The sequence below is a fragment of the Sarcophilus harrisii genome, chromosome 3 (genome assembly GCF_902635505.1).
Source record: "Sarcophilus harrisii chromosome 3, mSarHar1.11, whole genome shotgun sequence".
Taxonomy (NCBI): Eukaryota; Metazoa; Chordata; class Mammalia; order Dasyuromorphia; family Dasyuridae; genus Sarcophilus; species Sarcophilus harrisii.
The window spans coordinates 185836971-185854832 of record NC_045428.1 but is presented as its reverse complement, the minus strand read 5'-3'; the positions used below and the strand labels follow the sequence as shown (position 1 = coordinate 185854832).

General features: G+C 33.5%; 1 protein-coding gene across 1 annotated transcript in view; it reads left to right on the top strand.

Moving 5' to 3' along the window:
• The first annotated feature begins 15005 nt into the window (after positions 1-15005).
• POU1F1 (POU class 1 homeobox 1) overlaps positions 15006-17862 on the top strand; it is a 30233-nt gene continuing 27376 nt past the window's right edge. Inside the window, exon 1 of the mRNA XM_012546039.3 lies at positions 15006-15147. Within this exon, the coding sequence (XP_012401493.1) occupies positions 15006-15147 (142 nt within the window). The remainder of the gene's footprint in view (positions 15148-17862) is intronic.

Here is a 17862-nt window from a genome sequence, read left to right as displayed (position 1 = left end):
CATTAACTATAATTATTAAATATAATATTTTATTATATATATGTTATATATTTAATAATTAATATATATTAAATATAAATAAATATAATATTAACATTAACTATAAAATAATCCATAATGTGAAATACACAAAATAAATAGACATTTTTTCTCATTGGCAATTTTCTGGAATTGTGACCTTCTGTGTTAACATCTCAATTTTAAAAAATTGATTTCAGGCAATATTCATTTACCACAATACATGAAATCTACAGAACCACAAATACTATAAAGCAAATAAAATTCTTAAAACTAAAACATTTTTAATCTCTTGTCTTCCACTGTAACAGAAAAGTGAGGGCATTGTACTGTGTATTATATTGCTGTAAACCTTTCTGACTTGTTCACCCTCTGAAATCCAGGGGAGAAGTTGCTGGAACTTTATTTACTGCTGCCAGAAGATGCCAAGACTGGCAGGTCTCAACTTTACCTCCAACATTGTCTTTCATGACAGGTGAATGGTGTTGGAAATTATGAAGCATGCACCAGAACAAAGTATTTAAAGGCAAACAGTGAAAATATACAATGAATGTATGGGGAAGCTCTCTGCAATGGAAGAATGAACAAGACCAGTGAATCATCTCATAGGATACCAGCCACACCACAACTTTATGTGCATTACACCTCTCTTTTTTTTTTCTTACTGCACAAGTGAAAAACGAGGTAAATTCACTGACTGCTTAAAGTTGGGAAAGTTAAACATGGAAATGTTGAGAATTGACTGTATGTGTGTGTGTGTAGTGTTTGTTCAGTCATGTCCAAATCTTTGTGGCCCCAAGAATTTTGCCAAAACCTTCCATGGGATTTTATCGACAAGGTTCCTGGAGTGGTTTGCAATTTCCTTCTCCAGTGACAGACATTAAGTAACTTGCCCAGGATCATACAACTATTAAATGTCTGAAGTTGTATTTGAACCCAGGTCCTCCTGACTCCAAACTCATATATAGTCTCTTAAATTTATAGACAGAAGGGACATCAAAGGCCATTTAGTATAAACCCTTTTATTTTACAGATGTAGAAATTGAGATGAAGGGATGTTAAATGATTTGCCTACAGATGCAGAAGTAATATTTAGTGCATTGTTGGGATTTGAACCCAAGTCTTTTAATTTCAGAATCAGTGTTCTTTCCAATAGATTTTGTCTTCCCTAAAGTGCATTAATTCCTTATTATGTTCTATGGCAAGACTTCATTACGAATACATTTATTAAATTTGGTGTCATGGTTATAAGATGGAGCTTAAGCCCAAAAGACCTGAATTTGAATCTCTTTCCTGTTGCTTCTCTCTATTGGTGAATGACAGTGGAGACATATGCTTCCTGTGCAAGTCTGAGATTAGATCAAAAATCCTCGGCTACCTCAACTAATTTTTGTGGTTTTCCCCAAGCACAGGTCATTAAATGTGAGAGATGATAGACATTCTATGAGCTCAAGAAGTCTAGAATCATTAAAAAGAACATGTGTGTCCCAAAAGGCAGCTGCCTTTGCACTGTTACAGAGAATAGATGACCACTAAAAAGATGAATCATGCATGTAAAAATGGCCAGACATAGGCATCTTGAGTGAATTGTTCAGATTACAAATTCAAGGTGAGAGTAAAATACCAGTTCATCAAGTCCTATAAAATATTTTATGTATTAAATTTCAACTTCCTGGATTAGAATAATAGAGATAATGATTTATAGTTTGTACTATGTTTAAAGTATGTGTTTTTATGTGTTTATGAGCTTCTTTGTGTATGTTTTAAGAATTTCTTTTTTGGTGGTGGTATGTGTGTGTGTGTGTGTGTGTGTGCACATATATATACATATACAAATAGGCAGAAACTAGGTGGTAAATAGAGCACCAGACCTAAAGTCAGAAAGATTGATCTTCATGAATTCTAATCTGACCTCAGATACTAGTTAAGTGACTCTGAACAAGTTACTTAATCCTGTTTGCCCCAGTTTCTCAACTTTAAAATGAGTTGGAGAAGGAATTGGCAAAAAAGAAAATCCCAAAGGATTATGAAAAGTTAGACATGAATGAAATAATTCAACAGCAACAATATATATGTGTGTATATGTATATGAATATATACATATATGGTATATATACACATATACATGCATGCATACACATACACACAACACATATAATGCTTACTATGTGCCAAGCATTATACTAAGTGCTTTATAATTATCCCATTATGTTAAGTCTGGGTTCCCTGGAGGACTCAGAATCAGTGGGAGTCAGGATAATTAAAAATCCTTGGTCTTTAGGAGGACAAGTGAAGGCGAAGGACAAAACTGCCACAGGCTCTCCACCTACTGATCTCCCTTCCCCTTCTCCTCCAAAGTGACTCTGGCTTGTCTTACTGCACCCCCTAATCCCTCCTACGATTATCTGCATACACCAAAAGATTGAGCCAGCACAGGATAGTGGGAAGGGCCATTTTCCAAGCATGTGCTAATAGAGTATTGTCCAATAGGTAATTAGCCTTAAGTGCTCGATTGTCTGATTCCAATGCAACAATCCTAAAAAGTAGATACTATTATTATTTAGCATTCAGGATCAATAAAGGATCTCTTTCCTTCTTTAGGAGGTCAGGCTCTCCCAAAAATGAACCTAATTTGGAAAGTCCAGTGACAGAGTCCTATTGAACAAAGGGAGGGCCCTTGTGTTGTAGGCAACATTAGAATCAGAATTGAAGGCATAAAAAGCCTTCCTTTTTTTTTTATTTTTTTAAAAATTTTTTTATAGAGGTAGGGCTGGCAAGCAGTCCTTCCATGAAAGATTCACATCCTTAACAGATAAATGAATGTCTATGAATCTGTCAAGACGATTGATTGAACATCCAAGCAAAGTCCTTTCTCCATGTAATCCCATTAGAAAACAGTAATCTTGTCTTGGCATGAACCATAATCACACTGTTGCACATTAGAAAAAGAGATTAAATTTCCCTCCCTGCTTCAAGATGACTAGAGAGTATCCTTACAAGCAAGCATCATTTCTGAGACGATGCAACATTTATTTCCATGAATATGAAGGTTGCCTTTTAGATGCCATCAGGAAAGCATTCATCTCTAGCAGGATGGTAAGCCATTGACATTATCTTTTCCATTGGTTGTCATAGACTCTTGATTTCTGAGTGTGCAGTAATTCAGGTGAGAAAGAATGATGTAATACTCACATTCATTTTAGCATTCAGGATCAATAAAGAACTGTGCCTGAGATTCATTACTAATATACAATTTAAATAAAGTCTGCTGACAACTTTACAATGCAATGCAGATAGCTGTGGATTCCTCCCTAAAAAAATCATTTTGTGTTATACTGCATTTTCAAAAGTGATCAGCAGTAAAAAAAAAAAAAAAAAAATTCACTTAAGTTTTTTTTTTAATTGGCTGAATAAATTCTTTCAAATTCACTCATCAGTCCTGTAAGTTTTCTCTCTCCTTTTGATCCAACTATCTTTTTTTCCTCGCAAGTATCCAATACAGTAGCAATAAACTGAAAGTTAGAAAGGCAATAAAAACTGTTATCAATTAAAATATCATTATGGAGCTCTGTTCATTGCATTATTCATCCCTTATTCTATAATAGAATCATTGATTTAGAACTTTCAGGGACCTTAGAGGTCATCAAATCTAACCTCCCCTCATTTTATACATAAGGAAACTGAGTACAAGATTGGGTAAGTAATTTGGCCAGGATCAACACAGTTAATAAGTAACTGAGGCAGAAATTAAATGAATGAATGGATGAAAATAATTTATGAAATATTTAATATGTACAAAGCATTGTGCTAAAGGTTGGGAATATGCAAAGAAAAATGAAGATAGTTTTTGCTCTTAAGGAGCTCACATTCTAATAAAGAGATAATAAATATATGAAATTTCAGTTGCAAGTTGGATGGAGAAGTCCCATGAGCAATGGCAAAGCAGGTTGTAATGAACTTTGATATCATTTCCAGTAAGAAAATGGTATCTTTTTCTGATCTTGAACAATTTGACAGTGCCAAGGACTCCAAAGTCCCTTTTCATCAATAATAAGAACAACAATCATAGCTAGTGAAGGCAAGTTCTAAATCAATGAAGAAATTATCCAGGATTGGGATTGGAATGATGGAGATTGCATTGAAAATATTGAGGTCCTTCACATGTGCAAGAAGTGTTTGCGGCAGTCCTTTTTGTAGTGGCAAGAAACTGGAAACTGAACGAATGCCCTTCAATTGAAGAATGGCTGAATAAATTATGGTATATGAATGTTATGTAATATTATTGTTCTGTAAGAAACAACCAAAAATATGATTTTAGAGAGGCCTGAAGAGACTTACATGAACTAATGCTGAGTGAAAGGAGCAGAACCAAAAGATTATTATACATAGCAACAAGAAGACTATATGATGATCAATTCTGATTCAAACCAGTTCCAATTATTCAGTGATGAAGAGAGCCATGTACACTTTCAAATGTTTTTTTTTTTTCATTCTTGATTTTATTTTTCTTGTGCAGCAAAATAACTATGTAAATATGTATACATATCTTGGATTTAAGAAATATTTTAATATATTTAACATATATTGGACTATCTGCCATTTAGGGGAGGTAGTGGGGGAAGGAGGGGAAAATTTGGAACAGAAGGTTTTGCAAGGGTCAGTGTTGAAAAATTACCCATGCATATGTTTTGTAAATAAAAGGCTTTAATAAAAAAAAAAAAAAAAAAAAAAAAAGAAAGAAAATGTTGAGGTCCTGAATGGTGGGTGTGGTTGGCAGAGAAAAACTGAAGAATTGATAACAATTATTCTCTAGTCCAGGCAAGAAGAAGACTCTGAGAGTTGAGATTAATTTACTTCCATGATCCCACCCTCTGGAAGTAATTCAGTCAGAAATCCAAATTATGTCAAGTCCCTGATGCTAAATTTTCTGTATAAAACAACTGATGGCCCATGGCTTGTGAATTGCCCTTCTTGGAGTCCGTCCCCCACTGGAACTCTGTTTCATTATGTCTTTCCCTTTAGCCCTCCCCTGTGTCACATGGTATCTCTCCTAATACCACTATTTCTTCTGATCCTTCTTCTCCTCTTTATAACCTATTTAGATTTCTCCTTTTTATTTATATAATATGACATGTGATATAATAATAATAATAATAATATAACCTATTTAGATTCTCCTATTTATAGCCTAAGTAACCTATTTAGAACCTATTTTAGGTTTTAAGTCCCTTTCAGGGACCCGTTTCTGTTTTCTTCCAACTCTATTTCATATTTACATTTATATTTTGTGCAAGAAAAATCAGATCAAAAGGGAAAAAAAATTGAAATTTTACATTTTTACATTTACATTTTGTCTGTAATATCTTTCCCTAAATAAACCTACCTTTTGCCAAAGAGAATGGCCATTGTGAATTCTTCACATGAAGCCTAACATTTGGTGCCTATCATCATTTGGTGTCTACATCAGCCACGTCAAAAGGATCTTCATTAATCTCAATCTAATTCTTTCCTCTCCTTCACTATACCCTACTTTCCCCCCAACATACAATCAAAAACTAAATACTGCTATTTCTATTTTATCAATATTTCTTGTACTTTGATACTCCTCCCCATTTTCATTGTCATCATATAGAGCAGACTCTCAATAGTTCTCCTTTTAAACTACTGTAGCAATCAATGTTCTATAAACTGATGAGTTTTAAGGCAATCTCAGATCATATCCCACCTCTGCTCAAAAATTTTTGGCACATTTCATTGACAACTGAATAAAATCCATACTCCTTAATATGGCTTTGGAGACTCTCCAAGATTTAGTTTTACTTTGGTTTTCTAATAATATATTCCAAAAGTATCAAAAATTTTAATTGCTTAATCCTCTTTAAGTCATTGTTCTAATATACATGTCTTTTAAATTTAACTTTTCTTTTGTTTACTTACAGGAATGAATTACCTACCCTAAACCTGATTCATGTTGAATACTGAGTCTTCTTTTGCTCCCACTTTTAGAGGAAACCTTAGATGAGCTATAAGTAAAATCATCTCTGCAGGGCACAGGGTGATGGGAGAGCCTAGCTTTCTTTCTATAAAGGTTGGCTCCCTAATCCAAACAACAATTCTGAGTTTAGAAAATAGATTAGGTGCAGTAAGGTTTTCTTCCTTTCTTCCTGCCACCTTATATTCATTCTCTTACATTCTCAGATTAGAGTACCATTCCCTAAGGGCTCAAGACAATCCTTTACTACTTTGATAAACTAATCAAAGTTAATGGTATAATGCTTGGTTAAAGCCTTACTCCTTCAGGGTAACACATTTGCATTTTAAGTGGGGCTTTCTCAAGTTAATGCCTTACCCCAAATGAATGATGTTGAGAAGGAATATAATATACTAAGTGGTAGGCTATTTCTGAGGTAGGCAGGTCTAGCGGTGTCCACCATATTATATCATATCATTCAGACATTAAACTTTGAATATTAAGAACACAATTAAAAGATAATAAGTATGACTCTTTTACATCTCATTGTTTTATCTTATAATTTAAAAACAAAAACTATAATGCCAAACATACATTTTGAGTAATTTCTGTGCAAGCTCATACACAAAACATTGCTTTAGCATGTCTGAGATTTAGAATTTAGAGGAATACATGAATGTAATACTACTAATGACATAAAGCCTGACACCTGGTCCTATTACCAAAGTTAATTAATATATATCTAAAGAGAAAACTCCTTAAAAGAATCTAAATTTAGAAATGAGAAGCCTGGTCTCTACACTGATTGAAAATATCTTGGAATATTTAGCATCTTGAAAAACTTTTAGAATTTTGTCACCACAAAATATGTCTTAATTATTTAGTATGTGCAATGAAATTTTAAAATCCTATTATTGTTCAGTATATTGTCAGCAACCTTTAAATATTAGCCTAACTTAATTATTACTTTTTAAACTGCCTGTTTCTCCTCTCTCCTTTGGGATGTGTTAGTGTTCATTATAATTAATGACAAAAAATAGTATTAAAACACTATCAATTTTTTCCCATTTTCATGGTTTTTTTAAACTTTTAAAAAAAAATTTAAATGATGCAGCTTAGTTGGGTTTCATGATGTTGAGGTTAGGAACCAAATGTTGAGGTTAGGAACCGAATGTTGAGGTGTAGACCACATGTTGAGGTCTACATTTGGGGTACCTAAATGAAATTAGGGTTTAGTTAAGGTCTAGTGGCAGGTTTGGGGTACAGGGAGTCAAACAGAGTTCCCCTGCAACTCCCTTAGATTCAGCACAAGGATACGGCGGTATATGAGGTCTAGAAATGGCGCGGAGTCCCAATAAAAGCATTTATTGGCCCAGAGAGCTAGATTAATAAAAGAGGTTTATTATTGAGTTTAGAAGTAGGAGATAGGTGAAGGTAGAGATAAGGAGGGCACTGGACAGAGGGTCCTGGAGAGTTTAGAAGTAGGAGATAGGTGAAGGTAGAGATAAGGAGGGCACTGGACAGAGGGTCCAGTGGACAGAGGGTCCTCACATGGCGACCATGTTTGGAATCTCTGCAAAGAGGGGTTCCCAGTGTGGTCCTTTTAAGTCGGAGACTTAGCTCGAGGGGCTTTGGGGTGTAGCCCCAAAGTTGGCTCAGATCTGGGTGGGGCTGGGATAGGTCCGGACCTTCTATTGGAATTCAAAGGGACCAGGATTTGTGAGTCAAAGGGTAATTTACATTAGCTAGGGGGGTTGGGAATCAAAGATTGGAATCTTTCCCGCATCAATGACACGTTTTTTAATGACTTATTTTCCCTAGTTAAATTCTACTGTCTTTTGAGGTGATAATACTCATTGTCTTTTATCGTTCTCCTCTTTAATATTTTAAAGATGAATGTGTATTTTAAACTAGTATTATTCTTGAATGTCTTATATTTTTATTTCACATGGTCATATAGCACTTTATTGCTAAATTGGTTTCCTGTTTTTTTTTTTTTTTTATTCTCATGGTGATTACCACAGAAAATGAGTTAATATCTCTAAATATAGTATTTGATGGTGTGCAAAATTATTTGTGTATATTACCCCATTTAAGTCTTACAACATGCTTCTGAATTACATACTGCTGATGTTATAATTTTCACTTTCCACATTAAAAAAATAAAAATAAACTAAAAATCTAAGCTTTAGAGAAGTTAAATAGCATAGTTTGTGCAGCTGTATCTTTAAATGCAAGTCTTCCTGGTGTAAATGCAAAATAATATATACTCTAGAGCATTGCTCTTCAATAAGAATCAAGGTCATTTTCTTTCTCCAATACACAATGGACCTGTTACTTATTAATTTATTGTACTCTCAGTTGATCAGTAGAATAGATTAGGTTCATAAAATACAATAGTCAAAAGCAATAGTAATTTAATGTCTGATAAACCCAAAGACTCCAGCTTTTGAGAGAATTCATTATTTCACAAAAAGTGCTGGTAAAATTGGAAATTAGTATGGCAGAAACTAGGCATTGACCCACAACTGATACCCTATACCAAGAAAAGGTCAAAATGGGGCCCTGATTTAGACAAAGAGTGATACTATAAACTTGGTATACTATAAATTAGAAAAGCAAAGGTAGTCTATCTTTCAGAGAACGAAGGAATTAGTGGCCAAAGAAGAACTAAGAGTATATTATGTAATGCAAAATGGATAATTTTGATTACATTAAGTTAAAAAGTTTTTGTGCAAACAAAACTAATGCAGACAAGATTAGAAGGGAAGCAGTAAACTGGGGGGGAAATTTTTTTTACATCCAAGAGTTCTAATAAAGGCTTCATTTCTAAAATACAGAGAGAATTGACTCAAATATATAACAATACAGGCCATTCTTCAGGTGGTAAATGGTCAAAGGGTATGAACAGATAATTTTCAGATGAAAAAATTAAAACAATTTCTAGTGATATAAAAATGCTCTAAGTCACTATTGATCATAGAAATGCAAATTAAGACAACTCTGAGGTACCACTATACACCTCTCAGATTGGCTAAGATAACAGGAAAAGATAATGATGCGTGTTGGAGGGGAATGTGGGAAAACTGGGACACTAATACATTGTTGGTGGAGTTGTGAACTGGTCCAATCATTCTGGAGAGCAAAATCAAACTCTGCCCAAAGGACTATCAAAATGTGCATACTTTTTGACTTAACAGTATTTCTACTGGGCTTGCATCCCAAAGAGATGTATTTGTAGTAGCCCTTTTTGTAATGAGAAGGAAATGGAAAGTGAATGGATGCCCATCAGTTGGAGAATGGCTGAATAAGCAGTATTAATGCTGTTTGAGTGGTCTAGATTCCTGGTGGTCTAGAGGTTAGTGGTTATGAGACAATCAATCCCCTTTAAATCAGCCGCAGGTTTTAGGAGTGAAAGAATTCATTCCTAATATTCCCAAATATTAGTTGCAAAATGAAAGTTTATTGTTAGATAGAAATCAGTTTACCCAGAGACTGACTTCTATAGTGGCAGATCTATGGAAAATGGAGTTTTGCACAGAGAACGCAGTTCTCAATGGACAGAAAGTCCTGGCAACTGAGTGAGCTACTGAGGTCCATCTGCAAAGACTTTAGTTGATGGACACTTATTATATTGGGTGACTTGGTGGGAGTTGGGAAGCCTGAGCAGATCAGAACCAGTGGGGGCTGGGCAGCCCAAGAAAGTCAGAATTGGGGCTGGGACAAGCTGGGATCTCCTGTTGGAATTCAAAGGGATGATTTTTGACCAGTATTTGTAATTGAATCAAAGGCTCTGACATCCTGGAAAGACAACTTGTCTGGGGAGGAGATGCCTCAGCCAGGAAGGGCTGGGAATTTGAAAAGAATCACAGATCAATAGGAAATACAGTTTCTTAAAGGGAGCACAACCCGCTTCAGTATGATTCCAGAAAGGCCTGGAGAGACTTACATGAACTGATGCTAAATGAAGTGAATAGAACCAAGAGAACATTGTACACAGCAACAACAAGATTATATGATGATGGATTGTGATAGACATGGCTCTTTTCAATAGCAAGGTGATCCAGCCCAGTTCCAATGAGCTTGTGATGGAAAGAGTCATCTGTACTCAGAGAGAGGAGTGTGAGTATGGTTCACAACATAGTATTTTCACTTTTTTTGGTTGTTGTTTACTTGCATTTCGTTTTCTTTCTCATTTTTCCCATTTTGATCTTATTTTTCTTATGCAGCAAGCTAATTGTGGTAATATGTATATAAGAATTGCATATGTTTAACATATATTTGGATTACTTGCTGTCTAGGGAAGGGGGTAGAGGAAAGGGAGGGAGAAAAAAATTTGGAACACAAAGTTTTACAATGGGGAATATTGAAAACTATCTGTGTTTTTAAAATAAAGATATAATTTTTAAATTATGTATTCTCTCCAGTGATGAAAATCATAGACTACCCATTTTGAGTGTGATGTACTCATTCTGCCCATTCTTTATCAATTTGCCATTTTTCAGCATCATTGTCTTTGCTGAGGAGGCCCAGAATAGAGCTATTATAACTGTATCTTTATCCTTCTAATTTGGTATTGATTTTAACCTTTTCTTTAACTGTTTAGTAATCTGATAGCATAAGTCCAAATGACTTTTAAATGATTCTCACATCATTAACTAGTCATTTCCTATCTGTTAAGACTAGTCAATTTCAATTCTTGTGATGTTGCTCAGTGTTCATTATATCCAGTATTTTCTTCAGAGGAGTGGGGGTGGGATGTGTAAAAAAAAAAAGCATTCATGATAAACTTGGAAGATAAATTCCCTGTAGAGTGAAGAAAGGTTCCAATGAGAAGGCAAAATCCTCCAGATGCTCATCTTTCAGAAAACATTTTGCTGATTGCATCAAGTACCAGAGTATTGAAGACTTCCTTGGTGAAATTCATGCACACTCTTACAATGCATACAGAAAAACAATGAGACCAACAACATGGAAGAAGAGGACCTATTGTATAGAATATAATCTGTAGTTGGAAACCCATTGAATTAGTCTATCAATATATATTTCTGGGAAAGACATAGGAAAAAGACAATGACCTGAGTCCATAATTGAATTACATTTTTTTCAAATGATATTCAGAGTAGATTTGCATTTGGGAAATTGTGCAGTACTTTCAATAGTTTTGAACTCCCCTGAGACCAAAGTAAAACAAAACAAAACAAACTCAATAGCCATATTTTAATACAAATATTTTCCTGGTAATGCTCTATAGCTAATTACACAATCTCTGGATAACCAAAGTGCAGATGGATTTGAATATAAGAAGTGAAAAAAAAGGTAACTTACAGGAAAAGTATGATCAGAAATGGAAGTAAATCAGTCATGTATCAAGAAAAATAGATGGGTACCATGAATGGTGCATTGGATGCCATAGAACGTAAAACATGGGGGGATCACTTGGTGCAGATTTTCTATGGAATATTTATAAGAAGATATTCACAAGAATTAAGAAAAATTTTAAGTATGAGTTAGTTGCAACTAGCATCAATAGAAGGTGTGCTCATAATCAGTGATATCTAAGATCACTGAAATATCAAATTCTTCTTATTCTTCTAGTGGCTCTGCAAATTGTAATATTCATTGCGTGTTTCTTATTTTTATAACTTCTAATCACAAATTATAATTCACTGAAGCTTTAGATAATTTCAAATTTCCAAAATGCTCATTTGAAAAATTTTTACTAGTTGGCATTTAACTTCAAGAAGATAAACCAGTCCAGAAATAAGACTAAATGATAGGGGTGAACCCTGAAACTGTGTCCCCTTTAATCTGTAAAAGAAGGGTGATTTGGGGTCTCAGGCTCTCCCCTGGGAAAAGCATATCTTTCCCAGACAAAGCTTTCCAGAAAATTAAGTGGTCTCATTCAGTTGGAAATCTCTGCCTAATAGTCCTAGTGAGTAACTTCAAACTCCAAGATAAGTAAGTAATCTCTTTTCAATTGGAAATCTAGGTCATGACATCAAGGTGACATCAAGGTCACTGCATTCTGGGCCATTGTGAGTCATCTTGACTTTGATGACTCTAGAAGAGAGAGTAATGTTGATGATTTTGTGCAACTCTACTTCACTAAATTCAACTCAGAAGCAAATCAAGACATCATCCCATGGTCATTGGTCCCCTTCAAAAATGACTATTGTCAACGTAACAGAAAAATTGCATGAAAAAAAATTTGTGTAAAAGATATCAAAATAATATATTTCCAGAAAGAATGGTTCAATTATGTTGTGAGAATGGGAGATAAGTTCTAGACAGTTTTTTTTTCTGCACTCACATCCTGTCAATAGACCTAGAAAGCAGCCTTCAACAGCTAAGGATTTAGACAGAATTTATGAAAGGACATAAAAAAGATTTGCACAGGATAGTAAATCATGTATATTGCGATCTGTACCTTTGAAAACTGTACCCACAGAGAATAGATTCTTTGAAATATACATGATGCAAATGTGATTTTTGGTCATTGAGTCAGAGTTGACAGCAGAAACTCTCAGCTTTGTCCTCCTTACTTTGGTGTAGCTAGTGATTTCTTGTAAGATTCTCAAAGGCTAAGTTTAGGGTAATTTGGAAGTCCTGGTTGTAGGGGATAGAGCAGTGGAGGAATGGGCTTGGAAGGTATGCTGAGAGAAAAATAAACAGAAAAATGAACAAATGTTTTTCTCCAGTTGCAAAAATATTCGGTAGCCCTGTTGGAGGTACAATACATGCAACCTGAGAAGAGCAACAGATGACTGGAATCTTGTTCCTGAAACTTTGCTAGAAGTGAAAACTGGAGACTATTTTTTAAAACAGGAAAGTTAAGAGGTCCCCTTAGCCCCAGAAGACCTTTTCCGCATAGTGTAGAGATGTGGGCCTGAATCCAAAGAAAGGTCTGTTAGCCTAGATTGTCTCATTTTAAAAGAGCTATAATACATTCATCAGAAATGAACAGAAGCAAAAACAAGAAGTAAATGGCAGAAATAGAAATAATGGTGGAAGTGGAGAGGAAGAAATGCAGGGCAACAAAGTGTTAATGAGAGCCTTTACAATACTGTGGACCATGCTGATCAGAGAGATGGAGCAGGGACACGGAAAGATACACAGAGACAGAGAGGGACACACACAGAAAGAGAAAAAGACAAGAGTCCAAGAAAGATGGAGAAAGGGGCCATTGAAGGCCAAATTCAAGCAAGAGACAGTTAGTGGAAAGATAATGTCAAGCAGCCAAGAAACACAGACTCATGATATGGAGAAGTAAAGCTGGACCTTGGCCTTCTTCGGTATGATGAATCATATGGACTATGAACATCCAAAGAAAAATCTCTCTAATGATTCAGACAGAATCCTTCCTTTGCTTGGAGACATTTTAATCCCATGATGGCAACTCAACAGAGACTAACGATATAAATTCTTGGGAAGATGAGGTTCAACAAAGGAGTAGTTCCTTCAATGGAAGTTGAGAGTACTTGCAGTTACTTTTTCTGGGCAAAGATGGGGTCTATGGGAAGGTAACCTTTTCTGATACCAGTCTCTCTGCTTGCTTTGTTATTTATAGTAAACTTGTTCCTTGTTCAATTCCAAATAAATATGCTTGCTTTTAAGTAATCTGAAGACATATATAGGTAAGAACTGCAAATAAGTCAAATTAAAATGTTCCTAAGGATTGGATCTGGACTGCTTATAAACATAAGGATGAGGACAGGAATAGAAATTAAACCAATGATTTCATTAGTTTAGGAAACTCTTCATTTAGCAGTGTAAATCAGCATCTTCTCTGCAACTTAGTCTTAGAGAATTGCCTAAAAAATACAGAGCAGTAGGGACAGCTAGGTGGTACAGTGGAGAGAGCACTGGCCCTGGAGGACCTGAGAACAGTCTCAGAATACTAGACACTTAAGAGCTATGTGACCCCTGACAAGTCACTTAACTCCCATTGCCTTGTTCCCTCTCCTCTGAAAAAAAAATAAAAAAGGAAAAAAAAATATATAATGTCATTTGACTTGCACAGCGTCATGCAAATTACTATGTTTTAGTCAGAATTTGAGCCTAAGAGTTCTTCTGTCTAATAACAACACTCTGCTGCATCTCACAATGAACCAGAGAATACTGATTACTAAAAACATTCCAATATTGAATTCAGATTAATGTGAAGCCAGGGCTGCTTTCTAAGGTAATATGTATCACAGAATTTGACTCAAATCTAGAAATTAGTGACAGGTGGGAGGGACAAGAGAAGAAAGAAAAGGATGAAAATTGGATACAATCTCTTTTCATTTTTTGGTGCCAATTTCTATGAAATACAGTGCTCCATTTTATAATGGAGCATTATAATAAATAAAATAGATAGCAAATATCATGGATTCAAATTTCTAAATTTGTTCAGAAAATAGGTTATGTATTGCCTAACTAACTAACTGAAAGAAATTCTCTCTGAAAGGCAAAAATCATTTTACAATGTGTTTTTTTTTTTTCTTTATAGATTTATGAGCAAATTATGAGCTTTGGTTTTCTTCAAAGAGGAAAGATTTGAGATGTTGGCATTTGAGATCCTGTAAATAACAAATGCCTATCTAATGTTTGTTAATATTTTTTCTTTTTTAATCTATTGTTGGACCTTCTAGAAGGCTACTTTATCTAAACTACTGCATTCCTCTCTAAAGACTTGACTTATAGAAGCTGTCAATTATGATCTCAGGTTTCTCTCTTACCTCAACAGGCCACCCTCCCTCTCTCTACCTGTTAAATTGGGTGTGAGTTCTGTTTGGATAAGAAGGAAGAAGGCTTTGGGCTTATATAGTAAAACTCCTGCAGAAAGAACATTAAAATGTAAGAAGGGATTTCCAGGCAATATAAATACCTGCACATGCCCTTTCTGTGCTCCAGAGCCCTCATGATGTATATATGCAAGTAAGGAGAATTGAGATAGCACTTTGTAGGTTAATAGCCTAAAGTTCTAATCCAGCAAATAGCATTTTTTTTCTTTTCTTTCTCTGATTTGGGGATGAGTTGCCAACCTTTTACTTCAGTTGATAGTTTTGTTTCTTTGAATTCTGAATCTTCTGCTACTCTGCCTCTGATAATGCATCACAGTGCTGCTGAATGCTTGCCAGCCTCCAACCATGCTACGAATGTAGTGTCAACAGGTACTGACTTTATTAATTCCAATAACATTATTTTTCAGTTATAGTCATTTGAGAATTTTAGCTTTAAAATTTACATCATTCTAAATTTATTAATAAAATTCAAATATACTTGAGGAATTAGTAAAGGTTATGCAGCGTTACAAATTAAAGCTAAAAAAAGAAAAAAAAAGCTGTTAAAACACTTTTCTCAAACAAAAATCATATATAAAAGAAAATTATATTATTTAGCATTTTTCCCATACTAATTTTCCTTTATATATGATGCTAAATAATGTAATTTGATATAGATGATGAATTTCTGATTTTGGTTATTAGCAAGTGAAACTGAATTTGTTACAACATGATTAAGTAATTAGAACATTTGTAACCTGATGGCTATTTTAAAGGAAATTTTTTTTGTATAACATATATCAACTAAATGAACTAATGTCTTGGAAATGGCAGATAAAAAGTAATATGTCTCATTGGTTTGGGAAAGTGATAGATTCTCTTAAGGTTTTACTTTTACTTTTAGCTCCAATTACACTACATCCTCTTAAGTCCCAAAAATTCATCCCCAAACCAGATAACAAGTGAAATTGTTGTATGATATCCATAATTGTTTTGAATTGATTCTGATGATGGGGGGAATTTAAAAAGAAACAAGAAACTTGAGGGTTTTTTTTTTAAAGCAAAGTTTAAAAAAGAGTCAATATATCTGTAGAACTAATATAAGTGTTTAAAATTGTATTAGTCTTAAACTATAATCATCCTCCATAGTGAATAAAGAAACTTAGAAATTTTAAAAAATATTTTCTACACTTTTGTCCTAGAATTGACCAAACCCAAATAACACAATTATTACAAAACTAATAACTCGTGGGCTCAACATTACTCATTTTTATTTTTATTGTGCAATGATGTAGTTATATTGCATTCTAAAAAGTTGAACTATAAAGTAGTCAATCCATAAAAATATAAATTGCCTATACCAGCAATACTGGAAGAATAGATTGCAGTTTTCCCCTTTCTGAAATATATGTAAAAAGCCTTTATTGAAAAGAAATAAAACTTTTATATAAAGACTGCTTACTTTTTTATTTGTAGATACATTTTAAAATTTCTGAGTTTTTCACAATATGCTTTTATGATAAAGTTCATAGTCTAAATATAAGTAGGTCAACAAATACATTATTGACCACTGTTCATTCAAATCTAAATCATACTCAAAACTTCGTTGAAGACTAAGATATCTGGGTTCTGGGGAAATATTTTCCCCATATATAATGAATCTTCTGTGATATCAAGTTTTCATGATAGAACATATTATCATGGATAATTTTACAGGCCAAATTAAAAGAAAATTCCATTAACCCAATAAATAGCATTAATGAAAATACTGAAAAATAAATTTCATTTAGAGAAAAAGGTCAAAAAGTATAGTTATTAAAACAGTTATTTTTTTTCTTGTAAAATAATATTGGATCCCAATATATACTTATTCAATGGTAAAAATGGATATGGTAACACTGTGTATACAAAGGTATACAATAGCAATGTAGAAAAACCGTCTATGTTGCCTATTTGTTCATAAAAAGAAATATGAAACTGAGACAATTATCTATATAATTAACTAAATAAAAAGCCTGCTTTTGATTGATTGATGGATTGATTTGTATTAGAAATTAATTTTATTTTCAATTCAGAGAACAAAAAAAGCATTTACATAACACAGAATTCTTCATTTGCTTTTTTTAATTCATTAAATAAAACTATGTCCCAGAATAATTTCATGTGTTAAATTTCAATGTAGTTTACCTTCATTCCTTTCCAAATTTCAAATCAAAAGAACATAAAAATAAATGAAAACCCAGAAGGTTGTTAGAATGAATTGTAAACAAGATATATATGTATGAATATGAAAAAGTGTTTTAATCTTTTTTTTTTAAATTAGGAAAAAATCCACTATTTCTCAAAGAATATAATAACTTGATGGAAGTTCTGTCTACAAATCTAGAAAGACTTCACATTATCTGAGTCCAGCTCTAGCTAACTTTGGAAAGACTTATTAGGCTGGCTACAGGGTATAGAATTTTTCAGCCACAAGGCATTAAATATTTCTGTCCATAGCAAACTAAAAACAAAAACAAAAAACTGTCTTCTAAGACAATCTACATTGGCACAGTAAATACATGATACTTGGAATACTGAAATATTAATGAGAAATCCTTTTTTTGTTGTTGCTAAAATAAAGCTTCATAATTAGTCATTATTGACAGCAAAATATTCAGGCATCTAATTATTTGTGTATATTTGTTTAATTACTTATTTTCCTAAACCAGAGAAAAAAATTTAAATTTGTCAGACCTTATTATTTAAAGGTGAGTTAGATTATATTTATTAGTTGACAAAGGGGAACTCATCTATACTATAACTTTTTTTTAATTCACAAGAGGAAGCCTATTCTTAATTAATTTTAAAATCCTAAACATAATCTTAATTTAAATTTCTCTAATTTTAAACTTTGTATTATCTTTTACACTTTTAATTTAAAAAAAATTAGTATACCTTTTTAAGGGAAATCAAATAATATCAAAATTATAGAAATTCATACAGTAATCTATAATATTCTGTATTCTTTCTTTTACTCATTTCTGTTTTTCTAAACTTTGATAAGAAGTTTGTTAATGTGACATGATAGGTAGGAATTAGGATTATACTGTTATAGAGTCTCCC